General features: G+C 41.4%; 1 protein-coding gene across 10 annotated transcripts in view; it reads left to right on the forward strand.

The window, feature by feature from the left end:
* The window catches only part of PKP4 (plakophilin 4), a 236,480-nt gene that overhangs the window by 202,019 nt on the left and 21,531 nt on the right, over positions 1-12,930 (forward strand). For all 10 annotated transcript variants that reach the window (XM_017855440.1, XM_017855445.1, XM_017855447.1 and 7 more), the window contains one exon: positions 11,132-11,315. In XM_017855440.1, coding sequence (XP_017710929.1) covers positions 11,132-11,315 — 184 coding nt within the window. The remainder of the gene's footprint in view (positions 1-11,131; positions 11,316-12,930) is intronic.

A 12,930-nucleotide genomic window follows, 5' to 3' on the forward strand; every position in this document is an offset into this window, starting at 1 on the left:
CCTACAAAAAGACCAGTTCCACCCTAGATCCAGCCACCAGCACTCCTAACCAAGGAAGTAAGTCCCCAATCTGAACTGTCACTAAAGCACATCTGCTCCAAACTCAGGCTGCAAGGTGCTGTGTGACCATGTCACCCAGCATTCCCCATCAGGTGCCCATCTCCTATAAAGTCCCCTTTGAAAAAAGAACATTAGCCTTAGATTTTAGTGTTCTGCTAGTATCATTCACAAATACCATGGCCAGCCTTGCAGGTGCTTGGCCTTTGTGGGTAGGGTCTATGCGTTCCTAAGTGAAAATTATAGTCAACTTAGGATCATGAAATGTTAAAATACAGTGAACCATTGTGTTCCAAATAGTATATAATTTGAAGAAACTGCTATCCCCTTGAAACTAGAAATTTTTTATTCTTAGTATTAAGTAATTCAACCCAGTTATTAATCCAGTCTTTTTTTTCTAGTTCCCTTTGTTTCAGTTTGGCAGTTTTACTGTACTTAAGTGGAGAAATTTTAGCTGTTTTATAAAGATGCCTTGCCTTTGCTTTAAACACAATAACTGCCCAGGGCCTATATTTTGGTCACATCTTTATTTTAGAGGGGAAAAGGACTTTTCTTCAAATGTATTTTCCCAAGACAGTATGACTGTCGTTGTTAATTAAAATGGTTCTCTAATATGTAACATGATTCTTGTGTTTTCTTCATTGTGTTGAACATTTTCCAGGTTGAAACCTAGTGAGCTTTTCGTTAAGTGCTGATATATGTGAGTGCTTAGGGTAATTTTTCTTTTATTCCAAAGGTATTTTTTGCTGCTGTTGTACTTAAACTTGAAAGCTGGATGAAGTATGGTTGTTCCCCAGTTTGGTTATAAAATGAATGTCTACTGGGCACAAAGTATGGAGGGAAGATGGAAACATCTTGTTACTAAGAAAGATATGTTGAACTCATTTGTTCAAGATAATTAAATAGTGTTTCTAAGCTAGGAAATAGGAGTTTCAAGTTATTGCGCATCCTGAAAACATCATTTTTTGAAACTATAGACATTGAAGATATTGCACAGAATCTGGAGGCCTGCTTTTTAATGTGCATACCAGATGTCCCAAACCGTCACACTTCTGTTACCCTCTTAAATATCAGAAAGTAGCCTTTGTTCTTCAGTAATAATAGACTTTGTTCATATGACTGCTACATGTACATTTCTTCCAATTTAGCTAGTGATTATTCATCCATATAGCAAAGTAAAATATTTCCACTGTTTATTGTGAAATGTTTGGATGCCAGCAATGGATTCTAGACACTGCAGAATATGAAATGAAGCGTATTGTTTTCCTGATCATTAGCTCCATATTTCTAATTCGATGATAAATTAATAAGAAAATAATAGTTGTAACTAAGGAAGGGTAGATGGGCCAGGCTAAGGTTTAACAAAGGGCAGAATAGTCTGGCAAGAATTAGTCTTATGTGCTATAAAAAGCAGGAGCTTAGTGGACATGCCTTTTGGACAGTTACTTGCCATTACAGGATGAAAACAGTTTACGAAGCATGTCCCCTTAGCCTAGTTAATAAATGCCTTCACAACAGGTCATTTATTCTCTGATCCAGAGAGGAGTCAGCCTGTTACTTTCTATCCTACTGTAACGGACCACTAGGGCTGTTAGAAGCTGTATGGGTCATTTTTAGAAATCTAGCAACATCTCCTCCCAATTCCCAGCCCAAATCAGTAAGGATCCATATCACTTGGTGCACTTTATAAAACATAGCTGGGCGTGGTGGCACACACCTGTAATCCCTGCACTTTGGGAGGCTGAGGAAGGCAAATCACTTGAGGTCAGGAGTTTGAGACCAGCCAGGTCAACATGGCGAAACCCAGTCTCTACTAAAAATACAAAAATTAGCCAGGTGTGGTGGCACACGCCTGTAATCCAGCTACTAGAGAGTCTGAGGCAGGAGAATTGCTTGAACCTGAAAGGCAGAGGTTCAAGTGAGTCGACATCACGCCACTGCCCTCCAGCCTGGGCAACAGAGACTCTCTCTCAAAAAAATAAATAAAACAATAACAACAGAAACAGATTCCCTTATTTACTGAACATTTCAAACCCTGAAAATGTGTAATGAGAAATGACAAATTTTTAAAAGTTTAATTGCTAAGAAGACAAAAAACGTCTATTATAAATAGACCAATTCTCAGTTGGTAGAGAACTTTGAACTGGAAAGAACCCTGAAGAAATCTCTCTTCCCGTTATTACAGATTAGAAATTGAAGTTCAGGAAGGCTGAGCAGGCAAGTCTCCAGGCTGAGTTCCTGATGTCCAGGCTGGAGGTGTTTCTTCCCTGACCCTTCCCCTGTCTACCCTGGCCACTGAAAAGGGCTGAACAGGAGCTAAATCTGGAGGGTACAAATGTTATTTCCTTTGTTCTTTAAGATTACCACCAAAAAGGGAGAAGAAAAAAGCCCCACAGTAAACTTTACTCTCTGCATTTTATCCGGGACCATAGAGAAATATCCCTGAATTTCATCACTAGCACTATAATATCAAACTAGGGATCAAGTAAAGCTTCAGTTTGCTTAGGAAACCTATGAAATGTGATTTTTAGGTCTTGTAATTCAAGATTTATAGTTTTGAGTATGAAAAGATTCAACTCTGTAAGTGGAATATGACCCTATATTTTGAGTATAGGCTTCCGAGTGCCAGGCACAAGGAGGCAGTCAAGTAGGGAGTCTCAGAAGGTTACTAATAAGACTTGGGTATTCAGACATCAGTCAGAGTGGAACTTCTCAGCACGAGAGAGACCCTGTTATGACATGCTCCCTCAGTTGACTAGATGGCCTATAAATGCAAGGAAGGTGGAAATTTGGAGATCCCAGACCAGGTCCTGCAAATGCTTTGCGGTTTCTGAGTGTGATGCTCTGTAGCTTACAGCTGGAGGCATCTTTGTCTCTAAGCTTCTGCCAGCACCAGACATCTGGGTGTTGAATAGTGCAGTTACAAATGAGCAAGTGTGTTCCTGGAACATGTAGGTCAGCTGTGGAATATATGACTTCAGTGACAGTTTCTTGGGCAGATCTCTATGAGAGTGTAACTGTGACAGTGTAAATGACTTAATTCTGTGTCACACTGAAATAACCTGAAGAACAAGGGTGGCCAGGGCCACTGCTCCCACTGCCGTTTCTGCCCCAGAGAGATTCTCTAATTTCCTTTCGTGTGGCCTGTTCCCTTTTATTAGCACTGCTCCAACAGAAGGAACCACTCTTTGTGTCCCATATGGGCAATTCTCAGTCAGCATTTCTGAATTGTAAGCTTATTTATTTTCTGTAGAAATGCCTTTCCAGGGAACATAGAACTGTATAACTACATTATGTCATTAATCCTCAAAGCATACCCATGAAGTGGTAAAATTAGAATAAAGAAGAATACGTTAAAATGCAAATATGATTCTGTAAATAGATCTCTAAAAATTGATAGATCTTTTCAAAGGTGCTGTGATCCACCTTTATGCCTGCAAAATCACAGAAACTCGGGCTAACCCTTATATTCTCTAAAGGCACTAAAGATCTATCTTGTCCCAGCTAGGGGCAAATTTCAACGGCAGGAACAATCACCTTCAAATGGAATATACAGGCTGGGGCCCATGTGTGCAGCCTCTGTGGCCAGCCCAGGTGCTTACTTCCACACAGCTCCCTCGTAGGAAGCATCTTGCCCTCAGACCATCTGAACATCCACTTTCCACTGCCCTGAAAGCTGAGATGGTGATGTTCCGAGCACAGCTGGACCTGGTGAGCTCCCCCATGCCCCATGAGGATTATGCATCTGCTGTGCAGGAAGTCCCAGGGAACACAGAGGTGAGTAAGGCAGGCCTGTCCACCACCTGCAGTGCTCTGTGCTAGCCAGCAGGGAGTGCAGCAGTCAGTCTCTCATGCTTCGGGGCAGGAAGGAGAAAGCCTCAAGCCACACCTGTAGACCAGGAGCCTCACTGCATGGAGGGATCACTGCACGGGTTTCAGGAACTCTGCTCAGATAGTGGCATCTTAGAAACGCTGGGAATGGCTATGTACCACCACGACTTGTTTTGCTCAGAATTTATCCAGAGAAAGGTATTTTTCTATAACCGAGGACAGTAGTTTTATCCCTGTCTCAATAATTGTTTTCCCATTATTTCAGTTTCACTTAGATTTCATAATTTGTTGACAGCCTTCAGCCCTGTTAGAAAGCTTGGGCAATTGATTAGCCCAGCAGACATTTTTATGGCACTGGTTCTCCCCACCACCCCCTTGACTTCCTCATTTCTGTTAACAGCACCATATTTTCACACATAATTCAAACTGCTGGCTTACCTGTGACGTCACCCTCAGTTTGCAACTGGCTCCAAATTCTCACTACAGGCACTTCCCTTGCCTTTTGGCCTCCTCACTCCTTCAGGTCCTCATCACCTCCCTCCTGCATCCTGTCCTGTGAAATAGGCTCTGCCCCTCCTGGCCCATCGGCCTCACCCCCTTCCCTGAGATAACACCTGTGCCTGCAGTTCAGGTTTTCCCACCTGCCTGTCCAAATCAGTAGCTCCTGTGACCTGCCAGCCAGCTCCGTCGCCCCTTCTGCTCATTTCCCAGGCTATAGTTGGCCTAAAGAGCTCTGCACCCCAAACCTGCTTCTTTCTGGCCTCTGTCCTTGACACTCCAACTCAAATGTGGTCTTCCATTCTCCTATCAAACAGAAGTTCACACACTTTGAAAAACATCCAGGGAGAAGTGGCATGGTCTCGAATGAGCATGAGCTTTGGAGCCAGGTTGACTTGTTTCCTTCCAGCTCTGTGGCTCCAGGCACATCACCACTGTCAAACCTCAGTGTCGCCAGTGATAACACATTACCTGCTGCTTGGTGTTTTTGTGATGATGTGTGTTTAGCGCCTGGCACACAGGATATTCAAGCCATACTTGTTGCTCTTCTTGCCCTTCGTCATAACTGCCTGGTGGTGTAACTGTTTGTGGTAAGGCCCCCCTGAGAACAGACAGCTCCCCTGAAGCAAGCAAGCATCTCTGCCAGCACTGTTCAATAGAATAATAATATGAGCTGCATATTTTCTACGTTTTCTAGCAGCCATGGGAAATCTATTTTAATAACATATTTTATTTGGCCTAATAGTTTCAAAGTATTTCAACTTCTAAGAAATATAAAAATTATTAATGAGATGTTTTGCATTCACTTCTTCGTACCCAGTCTTCATAATCTATTTTTTACTTAACAGTGAATCTCAATTTGGACTAGCCATATTTCAAGTAGCCACATGTGACTGATGGCCACCATATGGGGCAGCACAGGTCTATACTGCGTTTGGGTAGAGGTAACGTAAATCTCAAAGGTGCAAGGTGTGTAACTTTAAGGCTGACGGGAAGCCATATCGTAGCAGGATGTAGGCCCCATAGCATCTTGGCATTACTCTCTTCCCAAGAAAAAGCCACAGAAGTTTATAAAAACCCATTGGGCTAAGGGGAGAACTTCAGTGGCAGCTGTATAGAGAAGAAATGAAGATGTGTGTTTGCTAGATCCTGAGTGTTTCAGCCAGAGACTATATAGGGAATGATAATGGAGGCATGTGCTAGGAGAAGCAGGCAAGGGCCCTGATAAAATCTGCAACCCTGATATTATTATGTTTGTGCTATTAATCTAATATTTCTACCCCCATTTTTCAAGAATGTTTGCAGGGTGGTTATTTATGACACCAGTCTGTTCCAGTGAGCCCATAGATGCAGAATTGCCAGGAGCTGGGGCGGGCGGTGGGGAGGAATACATACGGGTCAGTGTTCCCCCAGAGAGCTTCATTGGGAATGCACAGTCCCATTAGCCACAGGTCATGATACTTGCTTTGTACTGGGAATGGAGTGGGGGTTGAGTGTGCACAAAACCTTAGCATCTGTTATCTCCTTGACGATTCCTCACACCCTGAGCCTGGGTAGTTTTACCTGCCTCCCTCATGAACGTGTTGTGAAGGAGCACAACTGAAACCAGAGCACTCAGAGCAAGGTTCACTCAAGAAGGAAAATGCAGGGGCCTGTCCAGTGATGATGTTTGAAGCACATTGGCACCTTTTTAGCTGTTGCTTTTTTTCTTTTGACTATGTCTACAAACACTTGGGCTTTTTAAAATATAATTAGGAAACATGGCATAAATTGACTGCTGTCTCAAAATGAATGGTTTAAGATTGTCTTTCACATCAAAAAGAAAAACAGTTGAGTAGGCTGCCTTGCGTATCCGCCACCAGAGAAATCGCATTTTCCAAATGTTGTTGGTTGTTTTTTAATATCCTTTAAGAAGTGCATTTTTCAAATAGTTGCTATTATTTTAATTAATCAGTAAAATCAGCTTCTAATTCGACTATAAAATTATCAGTTGGCCATTAGAATAGCTATAAAGCTAGTTTTAAATGGGAGCTCTTTCAAAATTGTGCAGTGTAGGATTTATGTGAAATGGTATTTTAATTACTTTATTCATTCTTTGTGGGGAAAATGAACTTTCATCTCTCATGGCAGTATTTCATTGTGATTATTGGTTACTCATAATTATATGTACTTGTTCCTGTGACAGAGAATAAGCAGCATTTTCTACAATAATATGCATGAAACTCCCTAATATTTTCTAAATTAGTTTGTATATTTATTTTCTTAGTCCTCACAACAAATAGCTAATTGCTTTAAATTAAATAAAACCTCAAGCTTCCTCAACCAAATTCTAGTTTATTTTAACTTTCCCATTGGGAACCAGGAGATAATGGAATATAGCAATAAATGTTTTTGAAGCAAATTTTGCATTAGGATGTTGGAGTTAGAGGTTTGTCATGTTGATGGAGAAGGCTAATCCTACAGCTCTTCATTTTCTCATCAGTCTTACTACATCTGGGACTTGGTATATTCTCTATTCATTATTTACTGCCCTAGCAAGATTCTTCCTGACCCATTAAATGAAGCCCTAGACAAAGTAGAGAGAACACTGTTTTAGTGAGGTCGAGCACACACAGGTGTTATTAGCCGGTCTTAAGAGAGGTGCTTTTACTTTGAGCAAAAAAGCCAAATTAATCATTTCATATTTAAGGCTTTCAAGTTTAATTCAATCTTTTCATCCATTATTTGTTGACTAGAACTGGTTGTTTTGGCTTTATATAACCTTAGTTTTGGAATAGAAAGTGAGGAAGAAAAAGCAGTGCCTTGAGACTTGCTTTGCTGCTCAGAATGGCGAGTTAAATCCATACCAAAGGCTGCAGCTTTGTGTTACATTGTGAAGTGCAGGATTAGAGGGATAATATAACACGCAATGCAGGGTGATAAAGCTGCCTTTTTGTGGGTCCCTTGAACACCACATACTTAGCAAAAATAGAACCTTTCCTTTTTTCTGGTCAAGAATAACTGTGAACTTTTTTTTTTTTTTTTTTTTTGGAAGTTGCAGAAATGGAAGCCTGAATTTCTATGGTAGGCTACTGTTATGATCCATAAGTCATTTTAGTTGACTGAAAGATAGCAGAGTCAGCCTGTCTACTGAAGGGGAACATATTTTTTAACAACTTTATGTTTTATAATTTGTCAGCACTGTTCCTTTCTGTTTTGCACTTTGAGGGATGGGGATTCTGGCATGTTGGTGTGACTTTTCTGATTCTGGGAGATAGAATGGCAACTGGATTCTCCTATCCCCATAACTAAGATGGTGGTTTCAGCACCCATCTATTTTGGTCTCAATGTGAAAGGCAGGCAAAAGTATGCTGACAAACTTTGTTAGAGATCCTCTCCCCCAGTTGCAAATTTTAAAGACACTCCTGAATACTCAGTTTTACAAAAAGGCACAAAGGCTAGGTAATAATAATAATACTTATAAGCTAAGTCCGATAGGCAGGAAATAAAAGAGAAATCTAAAAACAAATACAAGATATAAAAATGGATCCGTCACAAATATTTTTGACCACCTACTATGTGTCCTGCATTTGTGTCATACAACATACATATAAAAGGATGGATAATAATAGGGTATTTCTTCCTCATTATATAATACTTGCTTAATGAAATTAAAATTAAATTTCAGCATATAAATGTTCATCTTTTTTTTTAATCAACATGTAGAATTTCAAACCTATAAAAATATTTAAAAAGGAAAGTTAATTAATTTGGGACAACTTGGCTCTTTAAGGTATTATATGTAAAGCACACAATGCCTAGCACAGAGTAAAGCCACGGTAAATGGTGATGCTACCATTCTTTACATTGATTTAGGAATGTTTACGCTATGTCCAATCCCAAGTATATATACTGGCTAATACTAAGCTGTAGAGTGACATACAGCTCCATCAGTCATTCTGAATGCCTGGGAAGAAAAGAAAGAGCAGGACAAAATTCTACCACCAGCATGAAAATCAGGGAAATTCTCAAATCAGAGAAATATCCTCTTGCCAGAAGTAGGTGTTAGAAGTAGCTGGGAGTAGAGACAGAAACAACAAAAAAGCGGGTTTTTCTGAAAGCAATCAGATAATTTCTAGGCATCACCTCCAGGATCCAATATGCTGAAGAACCACTCTTCTTAGTCATGTTTTCACCTGAAGTTTGTGACACAGCTTGTTTAATTTTCTGTATATATATCCAGTATTATCGTATGAGAGACTCTCCATAAACAGCTGACTTTACTGGAATGCATTTATTCTGTGAAGTTGAAAATATCTTACTGAAAAATGCAGCTCTCCACCATGCATTGAGGAATTCGAAAGCTGTGACAGAAAATTTGTGCCAGTGGCATTAGGAATCACATGTTATGAAACTGTCTGCAGGGGAGGTTAGGGAATCACCCTTTCCCACTGATGGCTTCTGGGCCGCATGCTGCCACTGTAGCTGGCTCATGCTCCTGGAGGTCCCATCAGGGCCCAGGGTGGCTATGGTTGGCCTCCCTAGCAGGAAATGTTAAAGCCCATGTTAGTGACAGAGTCTGTTGTCCTGCCCTGCTATGCCTTGACCCAACTCTGTCTTCTGTTTTCACTCCCTTGCCCTGTTATTTGGTTAGGACAGACTGCCAAAAAAAGTGTTTCTCATCCTTAGCTCCCGGGTCCCTTCTGTGGTCGTCAGGCTTATCAAATGTCTTTTAGATTTGAAACAGAAACACAATGAAGCCCAAAATGGAGCATAGATAATATGAAGCTGCTCTGAGTCAATTGGGGTGGGGATCCAGAGCCTTAGGACCATTTCTTCCCCAACTCCCACGTGGCTGCCGCTACAGGAGGCCAGCAAAACCCCCAGGATCCAGGGAGCACAGTTTAAAACCGTTGCCCAAAAGCACTTTATATAGAAGCATAGCCAATTTTCTAAGAATCCGTGGAGAAATAGCTCCAACTGTAGAATTTAAGTTCTTTTCATAAGTACCCATAATGTGTGCTGCCTTCTAACCAGGACCCTAGTTTTTGTGCACCCCAACATAATTATATAAGCAAAGGTCTGTCATGAACAGAAGAAAAGAACAGAACAAGCTTTCAGAGGTAAAGCAGGGTCTTTACTTGCCTGATTTAGAACTGTCTTAAGTCTCCCTCCCATTCTGTGTCCTGAAGGCTGCAGTTATGGTGGAATAGGAGCAGAAAAGGGGCAAAAGTCCTTGGGGAACAAGGGAAACCAAATCAGCAAGATCCAGAAGTCAAAGCCAAGTGAAAGAGGAAAGTAATGGGCACAGGTCCAGAGCAGAACACAAGAGGAGGCCAGAGCACAAGCATCAGGTTCCAGTCCGACCATTCCCTCCACTGGACAGACCTGGGAAGGGGCAGTCCTCACACAGTTTAGAGTCAGAGGATTGTTTCACCCTTTCACTTCTAGCCCTTGGCTTCTACCTCCCCCTCCTCCACAAAGGAAGGGGTTCCTGTCTTCCTCCCCATACCACCCTCCTTTACAGGGGCACCCAGAGAAGGCTGGGCAGGCAGTGTCCAGGCTGGCTTCTTGGGCCACGACAGCTGGAGCAGCAGTGCTCGGTCTTGTCTCTGGGCCACGCTCTTGATCAGTCATGTTCACAGGCCTGACACACTCTCGTGGACATAGGCAGATTTTGCCACCCCTCCCTCTCTGCAAGGCCACAAACGTTTTTGTGTGTTGGTAGTTGTGAAAGCACTGTACAGACTCGAGCAACTTGCCAGGGATATGCCAGGAGTGGAGGGCTCTGGGGAACTTGAATGCAGAGAAAACCAGCTGTACCATCTCTTCTCCATCTACTTTCCTCTTACTCAGGAAGATGCACTGATGTGAAAATGACGTTAGGGTAGGTATCATCTCAAATTCGCTCCAATGTCTATGAGAGCAATTATTGGAACACCTGTGCTATAATAATAATTTAAGCTACCTCATACTTGATGCAAAGATTAAGGCCCTCTAATATCATTAAATAGAACTCTAATAAGCTCCATTTAGGATCTGTTATCCTGAAATCTTGATATGAATTACAATACAGGCGCTTCTTAATTTATTGTTAGTTTTACCTATCTCCAAAAAGGAATGACAGTAACGTGTATTTCTAAAGCACATGATAATAAAACTCTTAAAATTGATATAGAAGTGTTTAAACCTTATCTAAGTAAGGTGGATGAAGCAAATATAACAAACGTCGTGCCAGGAAAGTTATGGCAAGTGCTCTATTGAAGCTTGAGCTTCCTGATAGCAAAAGTAAGAAAAGGAAGCAGATGAAGAAAAACATGCCAGTCTTTCAAGAAAAAAATATTTTTCCAAGTACTAAATTCTAAAATGGTTTGTCACACAGCCATTAAATGTAAAATACAATGCAATGAATAGCAGTTTTATAAAAATCATAGATGCATTATATTCAAGACCCTTGCTTGGATTGTGCCCCTCTCCCTTTACAGAGTAACTAATTTGCTTTGCAAAATCCACAGTCACCTTGCCTGATAGATACAGAGGCTCTAAAATCTAAGAGGGTGAATATTAAGAATTTGTAATATGCTGTCGGAGGCTCATATATTCACTCAAAACTCATTAGAGGTCTCTCCCCAACCTGGTTGCAAATACAGGCCATAGATTAGGTTTGGAATAGACTAACTTCATATTATTTAGAGCTAATATGTTTATTTTATTTCTAAAGCCACAGGATCTCTAACTATTTGATCTTTTAAATCTCCTTTTTTAGGAGTTCTTTGGAATTTATCCTCATGTGATGCTGTAAAAATGACAATCATTCGAGATGCTCTCTCAACCTTAACAAACACTGTGATCGTTCCACATTCTGGATGGAATAACTCTTCTTTTGATGATGATCATAAAATTAAATTTCAGACTTCACTAGTTCTGCGTAACACGACAGGTTGCCTGAGGTAAATTCTTTATTTCTTCTTTCCAATTAGTTCTGTGATTAAATAATATGTGTCATAGGTAAATTGATTTTAGGAGGACTTGCTTTATTAACATCTATCTAAGTTTCCAGTTTTTATTTCAAAATGTAGGCCACTGAACTGGGAGAAAAACATCATGAGCACAGACTTGTGGCCTTAAAGAAGTTATCTTGTAAATGACTCTTCTGTGACTTACCCAGAAAGGTCCTTTCAGTCTAAGATTACTGCCAAAATTCCAGTGTTTCCCACTTTAACAGCATTTTGCTGGTAATTGCATTCTGATTGCTAATGTGTTTGCAGCCTGGTGTTTGTTTAAATTCAAAATGTGATGGTTAAAACCATTTTGCTTTTAAAGAGGTGTGTGATTTAAACAATCAGTTTCAAGTTTTATAAATAAGCGAACATGAGCCCAAATACTCTTTTTTAGTCATTCTCTTTTACAGTTAAAGTCTATATATAAAGTCTGTTGCAAGCGTGCACAGTAGAGTTCATTATTTGCCGTTAACACTCATCAGCTCCATTTTGACCCTGTTTCCCAGCCTTACAGTATCCTGGGAACTGGAAGCAAGCCTTAGGGCAGAGTGGAACAGGGACAGAAAGAGTGGGCTCTGGTCTTAGACCGCCTGGCTTCCAGGACCCCTTTGAGCCTCCGTTTCCTCATCTGTAGAATAGGGATGATAATACCGCCTCAGAGCTGTGAGGGGTCAGCAGATGCTTGTGGAAGGTGCTTAGCGCAGTGTCATCATGTGAGCACTCAGTGAGTGTTGTTTAACATCTAAGCATCACCAAGACAGACAGCTCGAAAGAGAGCAAAACTTGCGTGGCTGGTCTGCAGCCTTGTGACAGGTAGCTATCAGCCCCTGTCAGGGGGCAGTGCTGGTGGGGAGGTAACAAGAGTTAGGATCCCAGAATGCAGGCCAGCTCCTCCTAATTCAGATGCCTGCATCCTAGGGTGGGTCTCGTGGCTTAGCAATCATCCAAAGAGCTAGGATTACTCCTCAGCCAGCCAGCTAGGCTTCAGGGAGAGCCTGGGGCAGGACTCACCCTAACTCCCCCAGTGGGTGAGGGATAGAAACATTTGGTGAATGCCCTCTGTGTAAAACCAATGACCAATAAAACAGACTAGGTCCCTGCTCTGATGGAACCACATTCTTCCAGGAAGACGGACAAACAAGAAAACAAGAAAATAACAGTAGGTGCTATAAAAATAAATAGGGTGCTATAAAAATAAATAGTGAGGGTTATTGAATGGTTACTTTGGTGGTCAGGGGGTCTTGAGTTTAAATTTAAGCCTACATCTGAAATACCACAAGGAGTGACTCACTAGAGGGTGGTGTTGGGGAAGACAAGAGTCATAAGCCAGTCAAGGGAATGGTTAAGGTAAAGGTTCTGGGCCAGAAATGAGCTTGCAGCCATAGCCTACTGAGCAAAGGGCAGAGTGGTACCAGATTATATAGGATTTTGTAAGTCAGGTGGGGTTTGCATTTTATTCCAAGTGCCATGGGAAACCATCAGAGTGTTCTAAGCAGTGGAGTAATGGGGTTCGTTTCTGGGTGCAGTGTGGAAGAGTGAGTATGGGCAGAAGTAGAGACAGGAA

The sequence above is a fragment of the Rhinopithecus bieti genome, unplaced genomic scaffold (assembly GCF_001698545.2).
Source record: "Rhinopithecus bieti isolate Rb0 unplaced genomic scaffold, ASM169854v2 scaffold_41274, whole genome shotgun sequence".
In the NCBI taxonomy this organism is placed as follows: Eukaryota; Metazoa; Chordata; class Mammalia; order Primates; family Cercopithecidae; genus Rhinopithecus; species Rhinopithecus bieti.